Genomic DNA, 22,798 nt, shown 5'->3' on the forward strand with positions numbered 1-22,798 from the left:
GCACAGTAAATATACCAAATCCCAAAACGTTTTAAAGTGCAATCCAATCTAGAGTTGCAAAGTCTGATTCACATCTTAAATGCTGGTCACTTAGAGATACGTGACAGCAAGGAACAGCTTTGTTGGGCAGATTGTTCCACAAGGCAGAGATAGGGATTCTCCATCCTCCTCCTCCCCTGCAATGCCTCTGACTTTCATTGCAGGTAAATAATTATTACCTCTTAGCTCACTTCCTCTCTACCTTTTCTGTAAGCAGAAAAACATTAGTTGTCTTCACAAGGTCTGCATTCTTTGTAAAAAGTACAATGTTTAAGAGGTTCCAAGGGAAAAGCACATGTTTTGCAAACCGCTGACCATCAAACACCAGTTATCTTACGGCCTTAATATCATTAAAATAACATTTCAGAGGGAACAAAGAGCTGCTTTTTATTTGGCTATAGAATGACAGTTCTCTTTCTTTTTGGTTGAGAGAGGGAAAAAGATTTAAAGTTGAAATGATGCTTGATCTATAGCAACTGAAGTTCTAAACAACTGATCTAATGAACACAGCCTTGAAGGCAGGGTTCAAATGGGCAAGAAGCACTGATAATTGGGGGCTTATCACCGCTCGAAGAGGGGGACTGATAAAGCTCAGGCCGGCAATCCAGGCTGACATTCCTTAAGATCCCTGGTCACAGTCCGCTCCAGGCTTCCTCAGCTGCTCCCAGCACCAGCTCAGCATGAACCTGATGAGTCACTGGACAAAAATTGCTTGTTGGCAACTCCACTCAGACGAGCTAGCTTCTTTGCCCTCAAGGGATGAATGTTTTCAGTGCAGTTCCATCTTATTTACGGACTGACCCCTTCCTAAGGCTTTTCATGTGAAGAGGAAAATGAAAGCTTTATGATCAAAAGCATTCCATATTTTAGGATCTGTACAAATAGTCATAACCTTCATTTTCAGTCTCTCCTTCTCTTTGACTAGCAAGAGTCCTCACAATGAAGATGAACACAATGAAGATGGATAAAACAGCCTGCCCAACTTCCTTTTTATAGTCTCAGCAGAGGCCATTTGCTATTTCAGTTCATCCTAAAAAGGAGTGTACTCTTCATGAAAAATCTGAGGGAAGCTTGATGAACTATAGCAGCAAACAGCATCTGTTACCACATAAAATCTGCTCAGATACTGTAAGGATATTGTTTATTCTCCAGCTTCTGCTCTTGAGACCTCGACACCAACCAGTAGGTGGATGCAACTTCCTGACTGGAGGAATATACAGGGTTGGTAGAAAATTCTAGGAGAGCACAGAGCAACAGTGGGAGCCTCACTGTATTTCAGTGATGTTCCTTAATGCCAGAGGTGATTTGCTCATGAGAACTAGTTCTTCTGTCATTTGCCACACTAGGGAAGTTCTGCAGCTGGTGGCTACAGCATTTCTTTGGCAATACTTTGTACCGTCTCAATAGCTCCCATGGCACAGTTCTTGACCTGATGCTAAAATCAACTCAGATCAGGCCATTTTGTTTGGCTGGCTTCATGAAATGGTCTCTGAAGTAACGGTCAGGGGCGCTGCACCCAGACTTCTATTTGTAGTCTTACTCCCACATTTAAAAAACTGCCAAGTAAGGTAAACCTGGTTGGATTCTGGGCTGATTCATTCGTTGACTCTGTGATTCATTGACTCGTTCATTCATGAGCCCTCACTGTACACTGATTTCTGTGAAAGGCTACTGAAGAAATAAAAGACATGTGTCTGGTCCACCAAAGCTTACAGTCTGGGTGGCCAGCCAACATGCCTCTGAAGTGAAAAAAGCACAAAAACATTTTTTTAGGAAAGCAACAATGACAACGGTAGGTGGGGAGTTCTCCCTTCAACTTACGCATCTTCCTTCCCTTACCTTGCTCTGATGGGTTGAGATCCTAGTCTGGGTCCCAGAGCACTACCATTTCCAGGAGAATTCTTTCTCGCTAATGCTGGGGATATAGAAGTTGTTCTTTGAGGCACCTGAAAGAAAACCAGAATTCAGAAATATTTTCCATAAAATAGCTTCCACGGGGTTCTGCCTGAAAAGCAACCTACTCCTTCCCTAAGATCTGCCAGGAGATACAGAACTATCAGAAACAGGAAAGAAACATCTTGCATTTCTCAAAGAAATATTTAACTCCCTAAATAAAATCAAACGAAAGGCAATGAGGCACATTTCAGCCACCATTAGGGAGTACAAAGTGCTCAATTTTAAAAACAAATTTAGAAATAGACCAAGGGAATTATTTTGATTTACTGGGCTAAAATAATTGATTTCCTTCATTTGCACAAGAGTGGTGGATATCAGAAATTTCTCTGGGGTATCATCAACTCAGCTGATCATTGGAAATTGCATCTGATGAGACACCCAGATAAACCGAGTTCCTTTTTTTTTTTTTTTTTTTTTTTTTTTGCGGTACGCGGGCCTCTCACTGTTGTGGCCTCTCCCGTTGCGGGACACAGGCTCCGGACGCGCAGGCTCAGTGGCCATGGCTCACGGGCCCAGCCGCTCCGCAGCATGTGGGATCTTCCCGGACCGGGGCACGAACCCGCGTCCCCTGCATCGGCAGGCAGACTCTCAACCACTGCGCCATCAGGGAAGCCCCCGAGTTCCATTTTTAACTCACAATACAACTGATAAACAGGTAAGGAAATTAAGAAATCTGGTGAGAAATTAGGTATCAGGCTAGAACTTGGGACATAAGCCACATGTTAGTGAGCTCAGAAAAACTACTGCAATAGATCCTGAACGGTCCCACTTCCTAATCAACTTGCAATTCTAATTAAAAACAAACCACCAACACTGAACTTTGGAAGGTCAATTTGCAAATGTAATACAAAACAGGACTAATACTGAAAATACTGGAAGGTCTTCAAAAAACTATGTGAATACCAGTCAGACTGTGAGGTACAGTAGGAAAACGTACCATTACCTTATCTGTCAAGGGCCTAAGGTAGAATTCAAGTATGCCTCATGTTATAAAACATTTTCTAATGAAATCAAATACTGGTAAGTGCACCAAAGGAGTCCAACATGAGGGGAGAGTAGAGGAAAAACTTACTTTAAGAAAAGTGACTAGGAAATGAAAATGTACATCTCCTGTGACAGCTGGTTGGGCTAAACATTCATCAGGTGCTTCAACTTTTATTTATTTTTAGAGGCCCTTTTAAAGTAGGTTTATGTTTCGTACTAGGTATTTTTAAATTATGCTTTGTTTTAATATTATGTTTAGTATATTAAATGATATTTAACACTAATACGGATCTTATTGGTTATTATAATACATTTTAAGATAAAGACCTAGAAAGATGAGTCAGTGAAGTGAAGCAGAATAACCAAATCAGTGTTCCCACCTGCTCAAATTAAATATTACTATCACTAGTTTTCCTTTTGCACTTGGTCAACTGAAATAGTTGTAGAGAGAGAGAGTCTAATGAATTATTAAAACCTAAAATGTTGGTATTGATCTAAATTTTTTCTCCCAGAGTTATAAGTGTGTGCCTGCGTGTTTTTAGACAGTGGACCAATAACGTCAAATGTTTCCCCAGCTCTCCTGTCTGCTCCTCTGCCCGTCCTATTTTCCAGATTGAACTTTGCTCCATAAATAACCTTTTCTGATGACATCTCTGCTTCCACAAGATGAGAACAACAACAAAAGAGCCATTATCAGCTAATTTCACTTTCACAATAATGGAAATTCTGGTATAATATCCTTCTGAGAGGAAGATGAGGAAAAATATTTGAAAATCATTGGGTAAAAAGGTCTTATTTTTTTCTGGAATCAACAATAGCATCGATTTCTGGAAATTGTGGGACATTCCATTTGTCATAGCTCCTATGCTGAGTTCAGGAGAAAGGGGAATCCTGAACCGGGAAGAATCTGATGCAAAAATTTCTACAGTATTTTGATGTTTCCAGGTTGTCTGTAGTGAGATGCATGGCCACGTTTTAGGACATTTTTTGGAATGTACAACAAGTTGGTATAGGCAAAAACAAAACAAAACAAATGAAACCAAACCAGTGGAATGGCTGGTCATTTTACCCTAGAGTTTAATCCTCAGTAATCAATTAAGGCTGGAATTAAATCACAACCTGGCCTAGAAGGAGCTTTCCTTAAGTGGAGCCAACTAAAATATTCTAAGAGCATTACTATCTTCTGAACATTTGAAACCTGTTTTCACTTTGGGTTATTAAAACTAGGAATAAAAAAATTCCTTACTTTTTAATCTGGAAATTTTAAATTTGTCTAGACATAGATTAAGTCATCGATGAAAATATCCATATTATTCTATTTCTTAAGATGGATAGTTAAAAGAACAGTTTGGAATGCTTGGGGTTGTGAGTTCTAATTCTGGATACAGGATATATGCTTCCAAGTCATTCAGTCTACCTGAGCCTCCATTTCTTTGGGGAAAATGGAGATCAAAAATGATAAACGACAATCCAAGTCTTAGCTTGGGAATGAGGAGGAACCAAAACAAACGCGAGAAGGGACGGTACTTTGGTGCCAGGTTCTTCAATACTATGAATGGTCTGGAACAGGGGTAATAACAATGATAACAGTAATAGTAATAGTAATAATAATAACAAACAATGATGACAATGATAGTGATGTTGATAAAAACCCCAGTAATATTACCTTTGGTGGAATGTCTTCTTCCTGTCGTAACCAAGAGCTTCGGTCAAACTTCTCAATGCGAGTGGGGAGAGGTGGGGTTTCAGAGGTGGGATCCGAGTTCTGGCGCGGCATCTCCACACGGTGAGAGCTCACGTTCAGAGCCTCCTGAAACCCAGAGAGGCCCTTCGTGGGCTGCTCGTGCACTGACTGGGAGGCGGTCAAGGCAGGTCCCTGGGATTTCACAGCTACCAGATGTGGGATCTAAGCATCAAACCAACATCACAGCAGTGTTATTAGAAGAAAAAGCAGATCAGCTAGGACCTCACTCAGGGGAAGGGAAAATAAAATTTTAGGGAGAAAGAACCAGAGTACACAGAGCCCATTACAGTTCCCTGCAGCACACTTTTCAAAGCCCCCCCCCACCCCAATTTCCCATTTAGAGCTGGAGGGCTGGACCAGGGTTCCTGGCAAAGAGTTAAATGATTGACTTGGGACTGCTAAAAAGTCAGTGAAATAAGTGTCATGATAATGATTTTTAGTGAACATTTATTGAGCAGCAATACAGTATATTTATAAGCACTTCTCTTCTAATGTTACAAACTTCCTCCTTTCAACCTCTTAACTTTGACTTCAGAGAGTGCTCTGTGAAACAAGAATTGCTCTGAACATTTTCCTTCTTGTGAACTCACTAAATTGACCATCAGATGGACACAATTATTTTCCTCATGAGAATGTAAGGATTAGAGAGGGTAAGTAACAACCTAGATTTCACAGTTAATATGTGCCAGAGCCTGGATTATAACCCACACATACGCTTAATTGTAGTTCCGGTATTGTAACCCCACAGTCTAACTGCTACACTATCCTGCTTCCTGGTGAACTGGCTCTTACCAGCTAGGATATTATATATCTCTCGACACCAGGATGTTTCTTTTAGAGTTGCGTTAAGTCTCACAATTTGGCATGTGTTGATGTTGTTCATGCAGGGAAGAAATGTAGTCTTTAGGCAGAAGGGTGGCTTTTAAAGACAAATCATGAACATCTAGAGTTCAGAGTACCCTTTACCATTAGCACTGTTTACACTTCATTGTTTGTGCTCATGTGAGCCTGAGTCCCCCTCCATCACATAGGTAAGCTCCTCAGAGACAAGAGCCATGTCTGACCTCCTATCTCTGAGTCTAGCACCGTGCCCGGCATGTGAAGATGCTCAGTCAATCTTGGCTGGGAAAACACCTAGAGTACTTTCTAAATTAGACTGTTAATTTCACAAACATTAATCTAGTATCTGCTTTGTACAAGGGACCTACCAGACCCTCTTTGGATTGAAATCTCAGTGTCCAGACTGGTGGGGAGTATCTCTACAGCCCTCCTCCACCAGCCTGGCCCTGTTCCTCTTGCCCTTGAGGTCTTATCCCTGGAGCAGCCCTGCCCCAGCCTCTTCAGACCATCCTGGGTCTGAAACCTGCAATGTTATTCATTATGGTTCAGAGGAAATTCTCAAAGTCCAGTTCAGTGGAATGTTATGCTTCAACCAGAATAGAACTGTAACCAATCAAATTTATATTAAGGGTAAATATCATTAAATATATTAAGTATTAATATGAAAACAAAGCCTATCTTACAAATATGTAGTACATGCACCCCAATGTTCATAGCAGCACTGTTTACAACAGCCAAGACATGGAAGCAACTTAAATGTCCACCAACAGAGGAATGGCTAAAGAAGATGTGGTACATATATACAATGGAATATTATTCAGCTGTAAAAAAGAATGAAATATTGCCATTTGCAGCAACATGGATGGACCCAGAGATTATCATACAAAGTAAAGTAAGTCAGAAAGAGAAAAAGACAAATACAATAAGGTGGAATTATATGTGGAATCAAAATATGACAAAAATGAACTTATCTACGAAACAGACTCACAGACATCGAGAACAGACTTGTGGTTGCCAAGGTGGAGGGGGTTGGGGAAGGAACAGATCGGGAGTTTGAGATTAACCGATGCGAACTATCAGGTATAGAATGGATAAACAACAAGGTCCTACTGTATAGCACAGGGAGCTATATTCAGTATCCTGTGATAAACCATAATGAAAAAGAATATGAAAAAGAATGTAATATATTTATGTTTAACTGAATTACTTTGCTGTAAAACAGAAACTAACACAACACTGTAAATCAACTATACTTCAATAAAATAAAATTTTAAAAATGTACTACAAAACTCAAACCTACTTTAAAAGAGCCCCCAAAATAAAAAAAATTTGAAGCTCCTGAAGAATGTTTAATCCCATTAGCTGTCACAGGATATCTACATTTTCATTTCCTAGTCACTTCAATAGAGTTTCATAAGTTTTCCCTCTACTTCCCCCTTTTACCGGGCAAAAGTATCCTAAAAGGTCAACGTTAGGGGCTTTATAAAGAGGAAGTTTGTGTGTTAAAAGAGAAGTTTCTATAAAAATGTACCCCATGGACAAGCCTCTTAGATAGCGTCATCCACCACAAGGCAGACAGCAGAAGCAAGAAGAACTACAATCCTGCAGCCTGTGGAACAAAAACCACATTCACAGAAAGAGAGACAAGATGAAAAGGAAGAGGGCAATGTACCAGATGAAGGAACAAGATAAAACCCCAGAAAAACAACTAAATGAAGTGGAGATAGGCAACCTTCCAGAAAAAGAATTCAGAATAATGATAGTGAAGATGATCCAGGACCTCATCCTGGAAAAAGAATGGAGGCAAAGATCAAGAAGATGCAAGAAATGTTCAACAAAGACCTAGAAGAATTAAGGAACAAACAAACAGAGATGAACAATACAATAACTGAAATGAAAACTACACTAGAAGGAATCAATAGCAGAATAACTGAGGCAGAAGAATGGATAAGTGACCTGGAAGACAGAATGGTGGAATTCACTGCTATGGAACAGAATAAAGAAAAAAGAATGAAAAGAAATGAGGACACCCTAAGAGACTTCTGGGACAACATTAAACACAACAACATTCACATTATAGGGGTCCCAGAAGGAGAACAGAGAGAGTAAGGACGCAAGCAAATATTTGAAGAGATTATAGTTGAAAACTTCCCTAACATGGGAAAAGAAATAGTCACCCAAGTCCAGGAAGTGCAGAGAGGCTCATACAGGATAAACCCAAGGAGAAACACGCCGAGACACACAGTAATCGAATTGGCAAAAATTAAAGACAAATAAAATTACTGAAAGCAGCAAGGGAAAAACGAAAAATAACATACAAGGGAACTCCCATAAGCTTAATAGCTGACTTCTCAGCAGAAACTCTACAAGCCAGAAGGGAGTGGCATGACATATTTAAAGTGATGAAAGGGAAGAACCTACAACCAAGATTACTCTACCTGGCAAGGATCTCACTCAGATTCACTGGAGAAATCAAAGCTTTACAGACAAGCAAAAGCTAAGAGAATTCAGCACCACCGAACCAGCTCTACAAGAAATGCTAAAGGAACTTCTCTAAGTGGGAAACACAAGAGAAGAAAAGGACCTACAAAAACAAACCCAAGACAATTAAGAAAATGGTAATAGGAACATACACATTGATAATTACCTTAAACATGAAGGGATTAAATGTTCCAACCAAAAGACACAGGCTTGCTGAATGGATACAAAAATAAGACCCATATATATGCTGTCTGCAAGAGACCCACTTCAGACCTAGGGACACATACAGACTGAAAGTGAGGGCATGGAAAAAGATATTCAATGCAAATGGAAATCAAAAGAAAGCTGGAGTAGCAATTCTCATATCAGACAAAATAGACTTTAAAATAAAGAATGTTCCAAGAGACAAGGAAGGACACTACATAATGATGAAGGGATCAATCCAAGAAGAAGATATAGCAATTATAAATATATATGCACCCAACGTAGGAGCACCTCAATACATAAGGCAACTGCTAACAGCTATAAAAGAGGAAATCAACAGTAACACAGTAATAGTGGGGGACTTTAACACCTCACTTACACCAATGGACAGATCATCCAACCAGAAAATTAATAAGGAAACACAAACTTTAAATGACACAATAGACCACATAGGTTTAATTGATATTTATAGGACATTCCATCCAAAAACAGCAGATTACACTTTCTTCTCAAGTGTGCACAGAACATTCTCCAGGATAGATCACATCTTGGGTCACAAATCAAGCCTCAGTAAACTTAAGAAAACTGAAATCATATCAAGCATCTTTTCTGACCACAATGTTATGAGATTAGAAATCAAATATAGGGAAAAAACCCGTAAAAAACACAAAAACATGGAGGCTAAGCAATACTATATAACCAAGAGATCACTGAAGAAATCAAAGAGGAAATCAAAAAATACCTAGAGACAAAGGACAATGAAAACACGATGATCCAAAACCTATGGGATGCAGCAAAAGCAGTTCTAAGAGGGAAGTTTATAGCTATACAAGCCTACCTCAAGAAACAAGAAAAACCTCAAATAAACAATATAGGCTTACACCTAAAGGAACTAGAGAAAGAGCAAACAAAACCCAAAGTTAGCAGAAGGAAAGAAATTATAAAGATCAGAAACAAAGAAAACAATAGCAAAGATCAATAAAACTAAAAGCTGGTTCTTTCAGAAGATAAACAAAATTGATAAACCATTAGCCAGACTCATCAAGAAAAAGAAGGAGAGGATTCAAATCAATAAAATTAGAAATGAAAAAGGAGAAGTAACAACAGACACCACAGAAATACAAAGCATCCTAAGAGACTACAACAAGCAACTCTATGCCAATAAAATGGACAACCTGGAAGAAATGGACAAATTCTTAGAAAGGTATAACCCTCCAAGACTGAACCAGGAAGAAACAGAAAATATGAACAGACCAATCACAAGTACTGAAATTGAAACTGTGATTAAAAATCTTCCAACAAACAAAAGTTCAGGACCAGATGGCTTCACAGGTGAATTCTATCAAACATTTAGAGAAGAGCTAACACCCATCCTTCTCAAACTCTTCCAAAAAATTGCAGAGGAAGGAACACTCCCAAACTCATTCTATGAGGCCACCATCACCCTGATACCAAAACCAGACAAAGATACTACAAAAAAAAGAAAATTACAGACCAATATCACTGATGAATATAGATGCAAAAATCCTCAACAAAATACTAGTAAACAGAATCCAACAGCACATTAAAAGAATCATACACTATGATCAAGTGGGATTTATCCCAGGGATGCAAGGATTCTTCAATATATGCAAATTGATCAATGTGATACCCTCTATTAACAAATTGAAGAAGAAAAACCATATGATCATCTCAATAGATGCAGAGAAATATTTTGACAAAATTCAACACCCGTTTATGATAAAAACTCTCCAGAAAGTGGGCATAGAGGGAACCTACCTCAACATAATAAAGGCCATATATGACAAACCCACAGCAAACATCATTCTCAATGGTGAAAAACTGAAAGGATTTCCTCTAAGATCAGGAACAAGGATGTCCACTCTCACCAATATTATTCAACATAGTTTTTGAAGTCCTAGCCACAGCAATCAGAGAAGAAAAAGAAATAAAAGGAATACAAATTGGAAAAGAAGAAGTAGAGCTGTCACTGTTTGCAGATGACATGATACTATACATAGAGAATCGTAAAGATGCCACCAGAAAACTACTAGAGCTAATCAGTGAATTTGGTAAAGTTGCAGGATACAAAATTAATGCACAGAAATCTCTTACATTCCTATACACTAATGATGAAAAATCTGAAAGAGAAATTAAGGAAACACTCCTATTTTCCATTGCAACAAAAAGAATAAAATACCTAGGAATAAACCTACCTACGGAGACAAAAGACCTGTATGCAGAAAACTATAAGACACTGATGAAAGAAATTAAACATGATAACAAACTGATGGAGAGATATACCATGTTCTTGGATTGGAAGAATCAATATTGTGAAAATGACTATACTACCCAAAGCAATCTACAGATTCAACGCAATCCCTATCAAATTACCAATGGCATTTTTTACAGAACTAGAAGAAAAAATCTTAAAATTTGTTTGGAGACACAAAAGACCCCGAATAGCCAAAGCAGTCTTGAGGGAAAAAAAAGGCTGGAAGAATCAGACTCCCTCACTTTAGACTATACTACAAAGCTACAGTAATCAAGACAATATGGTACTGGCACAAAAGCAGAAATATAGATCAATGGAACAGGATAGAAAGCCCAGAGATAAACCCATGCACCTATGATTAAGTAATCTATGACAAAGGAGGCAAGGATATACAATGGAGAAAAGACAGCCTCTTCAATAAGTGGTGCTGGGAAAACTGGACAGCTACATGTAAAAGAATGAAATTAGAACACTCCCTAACACCATACACAAAAATAAACTCAAAATGGATTAGAGACCTAAATGTAAGACCGGACACTATAAGATTCTTAGAGGAAAACATAGGAAGAACACACTTTGACATAAATCACAGCAAGATCTTTTTGATCCACCTCCTAGAGTAATGGAAATAAAAACAAAAATAAACAAATGGGACCTAATGAAACTTAAAAGCTTTTGCAAAGCAAAGGAAACTACAAACAAGATGAAAAGACAAACCTCAGAATGGGAGAAAATATTTGCAAATGAATCAATCGACAAAGGGTTAATCTCCAAAATATATAAACAGGTTATGCAGCTCAGTATTAAAAAAACAAACAACCCAATCCAAAAATGGGCAGAAGACCTAAATAGACATTTCTCCAAAGAAGACATATAGATGGCCAAGAAGCACATGAAAAGCTGCTCACCATCACTAATTATTAGAGAAATGCAAATCAAAACTACAATGAGGTATTACCTCACACCTGTTAGAATGGGCATCATCAGCAAATCTACAAACAACCAATGCAGGAGAGGGTGTGGAGAAAAGGGAACACTCTGGCACTGTTGGTGGGAATGTAAATGGAAACAGCCACTATGGAGAACAGTATGGAGGTTCCTTAAAAAACTAAAAATAGAATTACCATATGACCCAGCAATCCCACTAGTGGGCATATACTCAGAGAAAACCATAATTCAAAAAGACACATGCACCCCAATGTTCACTGAAGCACTGTTTACAATAGCCAGGACATGGAAGCAACCTAAATGCTCATCAACAGACAAATGGATAAAGAAGATGTGGTACATATATACAATGGAATATTACTCAGACAGAAAAAGGAACGAAATTGGGTCATTTGTAGAGACGTGTATGCATCTAGAGACTGTCATGCAGAGTGAAGTAAGTCAGAAAGAGAAAAACAAATATCGTATATTAATGCATGTATGTGGAACCTAGAAAAATGGTACAGATGAACCGGTTGCAGGGCAGAAACTGAGACACAGATGTAGAGAAAAACGTATGGACACCAAGGGGGGAAAGCGGGGGTGGGGGTGGGGATGGTGGTGGTGGGATGAATTGGGAGATTGGGATTGACATGTATACACTAATATGTATAAAATGGATAACTAATAAGAACCTGCTGTATAAAAAAAATTAAATTTAATTTAAAAAAACCTTGAAATTTGCAGCAGTTATGGTTGCAGACTGAGTCTGCTTATAACCATGGTTTATAATTGGCATGATTTGTATAAAAAAAAAAAAAAGTACCCCATGGAAGGTTAGGCCTGGACTCATTATATACAAATAAAAACAAACAAGTGCCAAGCTGGCTGGTACTGAAAAATCTTGGACCTCATATACTAAAGGCAAACTTAAAACCAAGACTCCTGGATTGTATCTACTCTTAAACTCCAGTTCAATTAGCATTACATATTTCAAAGGTGACCTCAGAATATTCTGTGGAAGTGTTAACACAGGTGGATACCTGGAAGAAGTTTAAGACATTGGGGTGAAAACATCTATATTACCTTTATTTTTCATGAAATTTCATACTTCATTACAATTCCTATTTCATTTTTGGTACATATAAAATCCTCTAAAAGTTCCAGAAACTTCCTCCTTATCTAAAAGTGAAGATATCTTCTTTCCTTTTCCAAATAGCTTAAAACAATGGTTCTCAAACTTCAAAGTGCATCAGAATCACTTGGAGGCTATTAAACCCCAGACTGCCAGGCCCCAACCCTAGAGCTGCTGACCAGTAGGTCTGAGGTGGGCCTCAGAATGTGCGTTTCTACCAAGTTTTTGGCTGATGCTATGCTGCTGGCCCAGTGACCACACTTTGAAAACCACTGGCTTAGAAGACACAATTTTACTTAACCTAGTCCATTTAATTTTTCCAGTTTCAGGCTCATGTGAAAATCCCAAGGAACAAAAGATAATATAATAGTTTATACGTATCAAAGGTCTACACAAATTTTAGTTTTGGTAATTATAACTAAAAGGATGCTCGTTCTGACCTGGCAGGAACTCCTCCGGGTCTCCAGAGAGGCAATTTTTACCAAGAAGTGACCTTGTGGTTGGCTCAAAGTTAAGGATGGTGCTTTTTTCTTTCTCACTCCTTCTCCTGCCCTTCACATTCAGTGGGGTCTCCTATCTTACTAGAGATTTGATATTAAAAGCCATGACTTGGTTGGACCCATGCCTGAATCCATGTTACAATTCCTGGGCTTTTATTAGACTTTACTGTGTACCTGTTGAAAAAAGCCAGTGGAATGAAGTGAGGATGTACCTGGGGATCTACTGGTCTGAGCATGGGGGGTGTCCGAGCAGGCTGAACCCCACTGATGCTGAAGGACTCCGACCGTGGGGGCAGGTTGGGGTCTGATATCCTGTTGGCAACCTTGTGAGGCATGGCAGGTGAACTCTGCCGGTTGAGCCTTGACCGTTCTTCTACCTAGAAGCCAAAAAATGAAAAAAGAAAGAAAAAAAGAATTCCTCAATGGATGGAAGCTGATTTACTTCCTAGTTAGGACTTTCTGTAGTCACCTGCACAGCCATTTTGCATCCCTCTGATCAAATCACTTTAGAAAGCTGAAGCTCTCCCTATCTGCTCTGCAACAGAAGTTTGCAAAAAGCTCTTTCTGTCAGAGTAAATACTAGCATGAAGAACTCACAGCACACTTAAGCCATCATCCTTCCATCACCCATTATCTTGTGCTATTCCGTTGGTTGGGAATTAGGGATCTGCTTAAGAGTTCACCGTGCGTTAGTTGGAACACAGTCCTGCTAATTGGTCACAAAGCCAGGGGTCAGTGAGGGAGAGAGGTAACTATGGCGGGCATTACGATTGCTTGGGGAAAATAGAAAACTGCTCTGAGCTGACTCATGGGACAGGGCAGGGAAGAACACAGGAGGGCTGGCAGGAAGATGAGCTGAGCGTACTCACCGCCATTGATTTCTTCACATGCCCTACTCATGGGCAAGTGGGCCTCTCAGGCAGCACACTCAATGAGCATGGCCTGTCTTATTATTATTATTATTATTTTTAATTTTTTTGCGGTACGCGGGCCTCTCACTGCTGTGGCCTCTCCCGTTGCGGAGCACAGGCTCCGGACACGCAGGCTCAGCGGCCATGGCTCACGGGACCAGCCGCTCCGCGGCATGTGGGATCTTCTCGACCAGGACACGAACCCGTGTCCCCTGCATCAGCAGGCGGACTCTCAACCACTGCGCCACCAGGGCAGCCCTGGCCTGTCTTAAACTGACTTCCCGTCTCATTTTCTTTTTCTCTCTTTTTCTCCCTTTCTTTTCAGGTGTCTCTCCCGGCTCTCTAGAATACACTGTCCCAGCACCTTCCTTCCATTCCAGCCTGGGCTCCACTACCTCCCTCTACCCTCCTCCTGCCTGTGTCTCCACACATGGCATTCATTCTTGCTACTCCTCCTCTCCTCTTCCTCCTCCAACCCTCTCTCCTTTCTGGACACTTCATTTCCTTGTCATTCCCTTTCTGCAGAGTCTCTCTCAGCCCAGAGGGGATAACTGATCAGAAGTGCTTTACAGGGAAGGCTCTCTTTACAGATAAAAGTTACCCTTGGTAACTTATTTGCTGCAGACAGACTGTGGCAGAGGACAAATTAAAGGAAATTTTAGATAAACAAAATGTACACTGCAAGACATGATTTAAAATCTTCGACAGCTTTAAGAGGTCTAGCATTTTTCTTCCAGGTCCACCTTGTCCTGCCCTCTATTTCTTTAGGGTCAATTTGACAGTTGTGATTTCCAAATTCACGGGGGCAATGCACCCCACCCTGATGACCCGTAACTCTCTTCTGCCGACTCACTATCTTTGTGTTGCAAGAGCCTGTCATGGAACCCACATGCAGGTCCTCAAGACATATTTGTATGTCTCAGCTAAGAGCTTTTTTATCTATTTTACTTCCTGATTGGAAAGGAAAATTCAAAAGAGCTATTCTTTCCCATCCTCCCTACCTTATTTTGAATCTTCCTAGAGGCAGAGTCAGTCTCATATACAAAATAAGTCTGTTTTTAAAACTCTCAAATCAACTACAAACATGTTAACATGTTAAGATGTGCCATAGTGTAGAAAACCACCCTCTTGCCTCTACTTAGTGGTAATTTGAACACCTCTTCCCTGACCGTGGTTGTGCAGGGTACATACAATTGGCATCTAGTTGACTTTGGTTTTGAAATTCCACGTCCCAGAAGCTTACCACATACCAAATAAGATTAGCTGCAAAAAGCCAGGAATATAAACCAGAACATGTATACTTTGTATGTGTATGTGTGCAAAGTATTACATCAGCAATAATGGGCTATTATTGCATTGAGCAAAAGGAAATAACAAAGCCCGACTTGAGATAAGACCACAAAGAAGAGAAAGTCCTGCAAAGACAACCACAGATAAACTGAGACCAAGGCATGCAATGTATTGCTTTTCCAAATACTAGACTCTTTGAAAAGAAGGTGACTCTTTCCAGATGACTGGAACTAGTCAAATATTAACCATTTTCTTATTTCCAGGGAAGATCATTAAATAGATAAATCACATGTATAAGTACCCCTCACTATCTGAACTCTCACCATCCAAACCATTGCTGTCTGAGGTCAGGAATCCAAGAGGTTTGGACTCATTTTCAGATAAATGCCTGGCTATCCAAACTATAGCCACTTATTACCTGACATTTAGGAACCAAATATTATAAGGGAGTGAAGAGTACTTGCTATTATTGTTTTTTTAGCTGTAAAATATCCTCAGACTGTTTTAAACCCACATTCAGAAACAGCACATTAAAAATAACAGTCTAAAAGTCTGTCCCCCAAGACTCCATCTTGAACAAAGAAATTATATTTGAGATAAAGAATTTTTTTGGCAACTGCCAGTAACAAGGCTCCAGTAAAGGCAGCACCTTTGTCTCTAATAGGACCATGGGCCACACGGGCCCTAAAGCTGTTGTTAGAAATGAATGGGGCACAAAGTGGGGTGCTAATTTTCACAGGCAGTTAATGGGTTTGATTAGTCAAGTGTAGCTATCACTAATGTACTTCTAGTAACATTTCCTATGCCTTCTCTAAATTAGTTTAATACTAAATCCTACCATCATTATGTTTCAGTTTGTGCCATCATAAAATATATGGTGTGAATAATCTATTGTTATACTCAGCAGATTATTTCAGGATAAGTCCAATGTGGTGAAATTTCCTGGGTTGAAGTTTGTCCAAAGAAATTTGAAAATCTATGCGACAGGTGTAACTGAGGCATCCGGCTACTTTGTCTCAAGAAAATTTTGTCCTAAAGTCTTTAGGAAGATAATGCTGCCTGTTGCTTTTGCACCAAAGGGTATTGGAGAAAATATATCAAATAAAACATCCAAATAACAGTTTCAAATGGACAGAGGGGAAGCTGGCCCTTCTGCTTATTTTGCTACTGGGCAAAGGCCTGTCTCCTGATTCATCACATCTTATGTCTACTAACTGAACAGTGAGTGAGACAAAAAAGAAGGTGTTTTCCCCCAGATTAAGAATATATTGTGATTAAAAACTGGCTTACAATCAAGATATGTTTCAGTCTGCCTTTCATGATACTAAAAAAATAAAATCTATTAGCTGAGCCTTTGCTCCAACCTCCTGCTGCCAAGAAGTTGTAAAATATCTTAAGTACCACCAAAAAAGAGTGTTCTAGTAGCATCAGATAAACAGTGTCCAGGTGCTAGACCATAACAACAAGACATTTATAACAAAGGATTTCACACTTGACGGGATTATCAATAAATACAGAGAACAATACTAGAAGAGACTGATCAATTTTACTATAGAATCAGGTTCTTTTCTTATTAAAAGGATCATTTTAACATCAAAACTAAAATAACTTTGGAGAGGTTTGGATAACCTCCACAGAAATGCTATACTATTTATTACAGCATTACGGGGAGAAAGAAAAAATAACTGTGGTCTCAGAAATAAAATTCTGCTCCAGGCAGGACTGTATTATCCACTGGGTACTAAAAGAGTGATGTCTAAGGCCTTTGAGATATATAAAAGTCGCATGAATACAGACGACCTGAAAAGAAACACGTTAATTACAGGATTTGAAAAAATTTCAAAATAAATAAAAATACACTGAAACATGTATAAGTGTAAACATTATATCAATGTCAACTGTTAAATTGTTTTGTACATTTGAAAACAATTTATAGCTTCCAGTGTCTCACTTAGCAATAATGAATGATAGCTGCTGAGAGAGAATTTCAAAACAAAATTATAAAAGTAATTTTTAAAATGTTGACGACAAAATATATTTACTATGTCATATGGGTGCATTTTAATAATACTTTATATGACTGTAGGGTCTGTGGGGTTTACGAAGCTCTTAGAAGGCCTGCCTTAAGAGCTAATATGTGGTGAATTGAACACAATTGTATGGGAATATTTTTTCCCCAACTGGACAAAACAATTTGATTTTTGTCTTTACTGGCAATGTTGGAGGAAGAGAAAGAAGTCCAATGATTTTTAAGTCCTCGTTAGGTACTCTGACCCTGCAGTCACAGGGCACATGAAGAGTTTGAGTCACGTTGTCTTTTGGCAAAACCACATGGGCAGATGGCTGCTGAGTAAGACTGGTGCTATCCCTTCTCTGGGGCACCTCTGAGGACAGGGGAGGCTCTCATTCATAGAGAATGATTAAAATGTAATCTTGTCTAAAGATAAGGGCCTGGACTACTTTTCCAAGATCTACTCCTAACCACTGATTGCACAGAAAAGTACAGATCCTTATGTGAATGGAGCACATAACTTAAAAGTAATGAGGCAAATCTTTGGCAAGCTGAGATGGGAAATTAAAAAGTGTGTATCTATCACCAGGGAGAGGTAAGTGGAAGAGATGGGAGATGCATGAGAACTGCTCATGTGAAATCCCAACCAGAAACAACAGGGGCAAAACACTTATTCCTTGTGGGCAACAATGGCCTTGGGAGCAAAATAGAAATATGTTGAATCATGTATTTCATTTGCATTTGTACAGCACTTACAGTTTCAATGGCACATTCACATACATGGTTGCCCAGGATCCTCCCAACCTTGAGACAGAAAGTACAGGTGGGGAGGCTGCACCTCAGGAAGACTATGAGACTTCCAGGTCACAAAGACTGTAAGTGGAAGAACTTGAACTCAAATAAGCTCTTTCCTATTTCCTGTCAGGTCTCTCTCATGCTAAATCTTACGAGAGATAAGTAGAAACTGAAGAAAGATGGGAAAAGAGCCATAAACTCTCTAAATAGTAATATGGGACCTCATATATAAAATAATTCATATAAAAAGAAAAAACCATCAATGTAGAGCAGAGAAAACAAGTGGAGAAGAGTTCTTATGTACAAGGATTTCAAAGTCCAATGGGCTGATGGGATATAAAGAGAAATCTTGGCCCATCATTTGCCAAATAAAACCATGCCCAGATGACTGGCATGCATCAGAGAGAAAGAACATGATGAAGTGTTAAAAAAAAATTAAAATACCATCTCACGCAATACTCACGTAGACAGAGCATTCTGTCACTGCTGTGTGCTGGTGAAAATAAAAAAAAATTATTGCCAGGCCAAGACAATCACATGCCATTATAAGAAATAGGAATATGTACCATTATAAAGAAAGGGCATTATAAGAAAAGGAATATCCATCTTTCAAAAAGTGCCAGTGGGAAAAAAAAATCTTCAAATTTTGCTGATTTTTAACAGAATATCATATTGATGTTTTCACAAAACAAATCTGACTTCCATTCCAATCTAGAAATGGCAGAGAATTTGAAAGGGGTGAGAATGCCCCCCACTCCTCCTTTTAATGGAGACATTAATGTTCCTTTCTGGCTGAAATCTGAAAATCAAAGTCAATGTAACATTTAGGACAACTAGAATACTCAGTAAAAGGAGAGAGAGAAGAGCTCAAGATTTGCCAATAGCCAAGTATTTTCATTTGTTCTTACCACATCCGACAGATTAATAAGAAAGGAAATGAGAAATGTGATGATTTATGTTTTACAAAATGAAGCCACGAAAACATGAAGGATGAAACATTATAATAATATTACACTGCTAATGAAAAAAATGTCGATTGGAAATAAGGAAAAGTAAGTGGATGGAAAAGTAATCAAAGAAGGAAAAACCACCCTGATGAGAAGGTATAGAGCTGAGTTAGAAAACAAATATGGGAGCAGATTACAGAAGAGGCTGCTGTGGGTGGAAGATGGCCCGGTGGTGTCTTCAATGGTATATGGGCCAAAAAAGCCCAGACCCTCTATCACAGGAGACCATGGTATAGCTGCTGCCTATCCATCCCTGGTGAGGATATTTTCAAATTTATATCCTCGCAGAGGATGCCTTTGAAAAAGAAAATGGTACTTTTATTCTACCTCCAAAAGAGAGTTTAACCCAGGTTATTTTTATTGGTTGATAATTAAGATACTGCTGAGCTAGAAATTCTGTCCATATCTAAAGTCTTGAAATGTATTTCACTGTCTGGCTCCTTTCAACCCCACCTACCTCCTACTATAAGAAAAGAAACCTGTAAATAAAGCTCTAGAAGAAAAGTTCATACACTGCTGATTAGAATCATTGAGAGATCAGGAAAATAAGGATTCTCACACTCATTTTTATTCCCATTTTAAGAAGTGGGTGTTAAAAAATGATGAATTAAACTAAAGCAGACAATTATTTGTACTTATTTGTATACCAGTTGCTCCAATCCCCAATTTAGCACTGTCACTCATTCTATCATCTAAATGTTTCATCTTTCTTCTAAAATATGAATACCCACTCTAAGACTTGGGAACTGTTTCATGGATGGGTGGTTAGTTGGAAGCTGGATTATGTTAAACACACCCAGGAGGATAGGATTAAATCTAAAATCCTAAAAGAATGTTCCCACATGTCTAAAAGTCCATGAAGCCCAAAGGAAGAACTCCAGCTGTCAGGAAGCCAGGGACCTTGGAAGATGTCACCCACCAGATGTGGCCCAGACTTAGGATGGCCCAGGAACCTCACATCGGGTGTGCTTGATGACACAGCCATGCTGTCTGCACTCCCACTGGCTATGTTTCCTTTACTGCTAGGAGCCTGGCTGAGAAGCACAGGGGAATTAAGAGGTCTACAAAACTGCCCTGATGATATCTGCAAAGATTTGCCTCCAGGAACGGCATGGCTTCTGAAAGCTTGGGAACTGAATTCGTTCTGAAGAGAGAGGACAGGCCAGGAAATTTAATGATGAGGACAAATAGTAATTAGAAAATAATGAAGTCAAAATGTTTAAGTTCAAATCAACACATGCTGGGTAGAGGTGGAAAGAAGGAAGTGGAAACTGCTTTATGTTTCCCCCCGCCCTTTTCTGGTACATTTGTGCATGAGGGAGCTGCACAAGGGACAGAAGAAATTCTGGTATGCTTTGCAAGGTATCATGGTCTTCTCCAATGGGATCTGTTGGTGTCTGTTTCCTAAACTCATGCTTGGGGCTGGGAGCACTGAAGGTCAGGTGGTCATGCATCAAAGAGAGGTCATTTAGTGATGCAGCACTTCTTAGAGGAGTCGAGGTACTTGTATGGATGCATGAATTCATGCCCCTCCTGCCCTGAGGTACACATGAGTCTCTAAGGCCCTCCTTACTTGTTGTAATGGATAACTGGGGGCTCATCACTTTGGAGATGCTGGGAGAGGACACACAAATGACCTTAAGTCCTGACTCTCGAGTTGGGCTACATCTTTGGGAGCGAGATCGCTTTGTTGATCTCACTGTGGTCCTTGAGGCTCCCTGAGGCTTCAGTTGCTCTTCAAGACCAAGTCTAATAGGAGAAGCTGGTCCGTCTTTCTTCCATGAGCGATGCTCAAACAAGGGTCTTGATCTGGAATCATTAATTTCTGCAGGTGCTACTGGCATTAGTTTAGGAGAGGCTAGTTTTTCAGCCTCTCAATACCTGCCATGATCATGAGCTGTGAGTCTGGCTTAGCTGAGGGTTTCAGCTTGATGTGGCTAAAGAATGGTTTAGCAGTGGAGGAAGGTGACACATCTCTGCTAGCCAGGAACCACATCAGCTGCTGTTTAACAGCATAGTGATTGTGCTTAGCTGGAAGAACAGGTGGGTTATTAAGGGGTTGGTGCTGTACCTGGGAGTAGGATCACAAAATTGAATTACTGACCTGGGAGAAAGAGGCAGTTGTCACAGACATAGGTAAATACAAATCGCATTCATAGACTCTAAGGGAAAATGATCAAAAACGTTCTTGACACTGAATGACTTTTCTCTACAGATTTAGTTTTTAAGTTTTAAAAGTTATTAGTTTTGTAAAAATAGTATAAAATCACTATAAAGGATTTAAACATAAATACATAAAAGTAATAAAAAGTTTAAAGAAAAAACTCTATAGTTTCTACTTCCCATAAACAGCCATTATTAGCATTAGGACAACATAATTTCAAGCATTTTCTATACATGTGTAAGATAGAGCAGAAAATTAAAAATTATACAAATAGGATCTTACATAAGAAATCAGGTTCTGGAATATTGTAGTCTAGATAACTTGAAATAAGCTCTAGCTATAAATATCTGAAGATACTAGAAGAAAATGCAGAGTAATATAAATCACCCTTTCAAATGACTAGTTATGCTCACAAGAAAATAAAGGAAATCATTAGTTGCCACATTAATGACAGAACTGAAAACCAGGGTGTCAGGCATATGAGATGACACAGCGACTTCCTGGAAGGGTTGTTGATCTTGGCGAGAGTTATTATTTTGTTTGTTTGCCTTACTCATTTGGTTACCACCTTTTTTTCCCTACTATTCAAATAATTTTTAATGAGATTTTTCAATAGCTCATCACAGAGTCAAGTTCCTGAAAATTCTTTCTTAGTCTAGTAGTTAAGCAAATGAAGGACCATTACTTTGAAAGTGTTTGCAAAAGAAATATAAATGACCTCTGACCCGGTAAGTGAACCACAATCACAAGTCTGGGTCCAACTGTGTGTTCACTGTTACCACAGAACATGGAATGTTAGTGACAATACTAATGATCACTTTTAGGGTCTAGGTATGGATAGGAAATGATCCTACCTAGAATTCCTTAAGTCTTAAGTCATATTCTTCCATGAAAAAGTCACTAAAAATCCTCCTGCCACAAACTCAATTGGATTCCAATAAGGAAAAGGATTTTCTACTTCCTGTTGTTACTTACAAAAAAAAGAACAAATGGATTAAGGTAGAGAAATAATGTTACAGTTCTTCCCAAAGCAAAGCATGTGTGTCTCATAATGAATTATTTTCTAACTTTGTAGCACTTGTTTAACTCTCTATTTCTACTGGAGAAACTCACTATGGCCAATTTCCCCAATACAGCATAGGTACAGGCTGTACTTGCTTGCTGACTTACCTCCTTGGCCCACGCTGGTTTCTCACTAGGACTCATCCCTTCTTTGTAATGGTACAGTGGCTTCTTCTCCACAGGCCTCTGCTCCTGCCGCTGATGCTGAAGGGAAACCAAGTAGTCTCTCTCTTGCTTTAGCTGTCTCTGTAGTCTTTCTGCTTGTCTCTGTTCTTCTAACTGTTTACGCTTATATTCCTGTCCAGATCAGGAAAGAAGAACAAAGAAAAGGCTAAATCACCATACGGAAACCATTGGCCAGTACCAGTGAAGCATGCAATGGAACCAAAAGAGATGATAAATAACAAAGGACCTTAATACCAACAGAACCACAAGAGGACATCAGGATGTGCCATAGAGATAAACTACAGCCT

At 39.2% G+C, this 22,798-nt stretch overlaps 1 protein-coding gene across 5 annotated transcripts in view; it reads right to left on the reverse strand.

Moving 5' to 3' along the window:
- Positions 1–22,798, reverse strand: part of TNIK (TRAF2 and NCK interacting kinase) — a 412,416-nt gene that overhangs the window by 51,452 nt on the left and 338,166 nt on the right. For 2 of the 5 annotated variants that reach the window (XM_081235884.1, XM_081235885.1), the window contains exons 14-17: positions 22,434–22,622; positions 13,298–13,462; positions 4,646–4,885; positions 1,879–1,985 (exon numbers count right to left, since the gene is read on the reverse strand). In XM_081235884.1, the coding sequence (XP_081092010.1) occupies positions 1,879–1,985; positions 4,646–4,885; positions 13,298–13,462; positions 22,434–22,622 (701 nt within the window). The remainder of the gene's footprint in view (positions 1–1,878; positions 1,986–4,645; positions 4,886–13,297; positions 13,463–22,433; positions 22,623–22,798) is intronic. The other 3 variants (XM_081235887.1, XM_081235886.1, XM_081235888.1) reach the window with 2 other exon arrangements.

This window comes from Mesoplodon bidens (assembly GCF_964165515.1).
Source record: "Mesoplodon bidens genome assembly, chromosome: 5".
NCBI classification, from domain to species: domain Eukaryota; kingdom Metazoa; phylum Chordata; class Mammalia; order Artiodactyla; family Ziphiidae; genus Mesoplodon; species Mesoplodon bidens.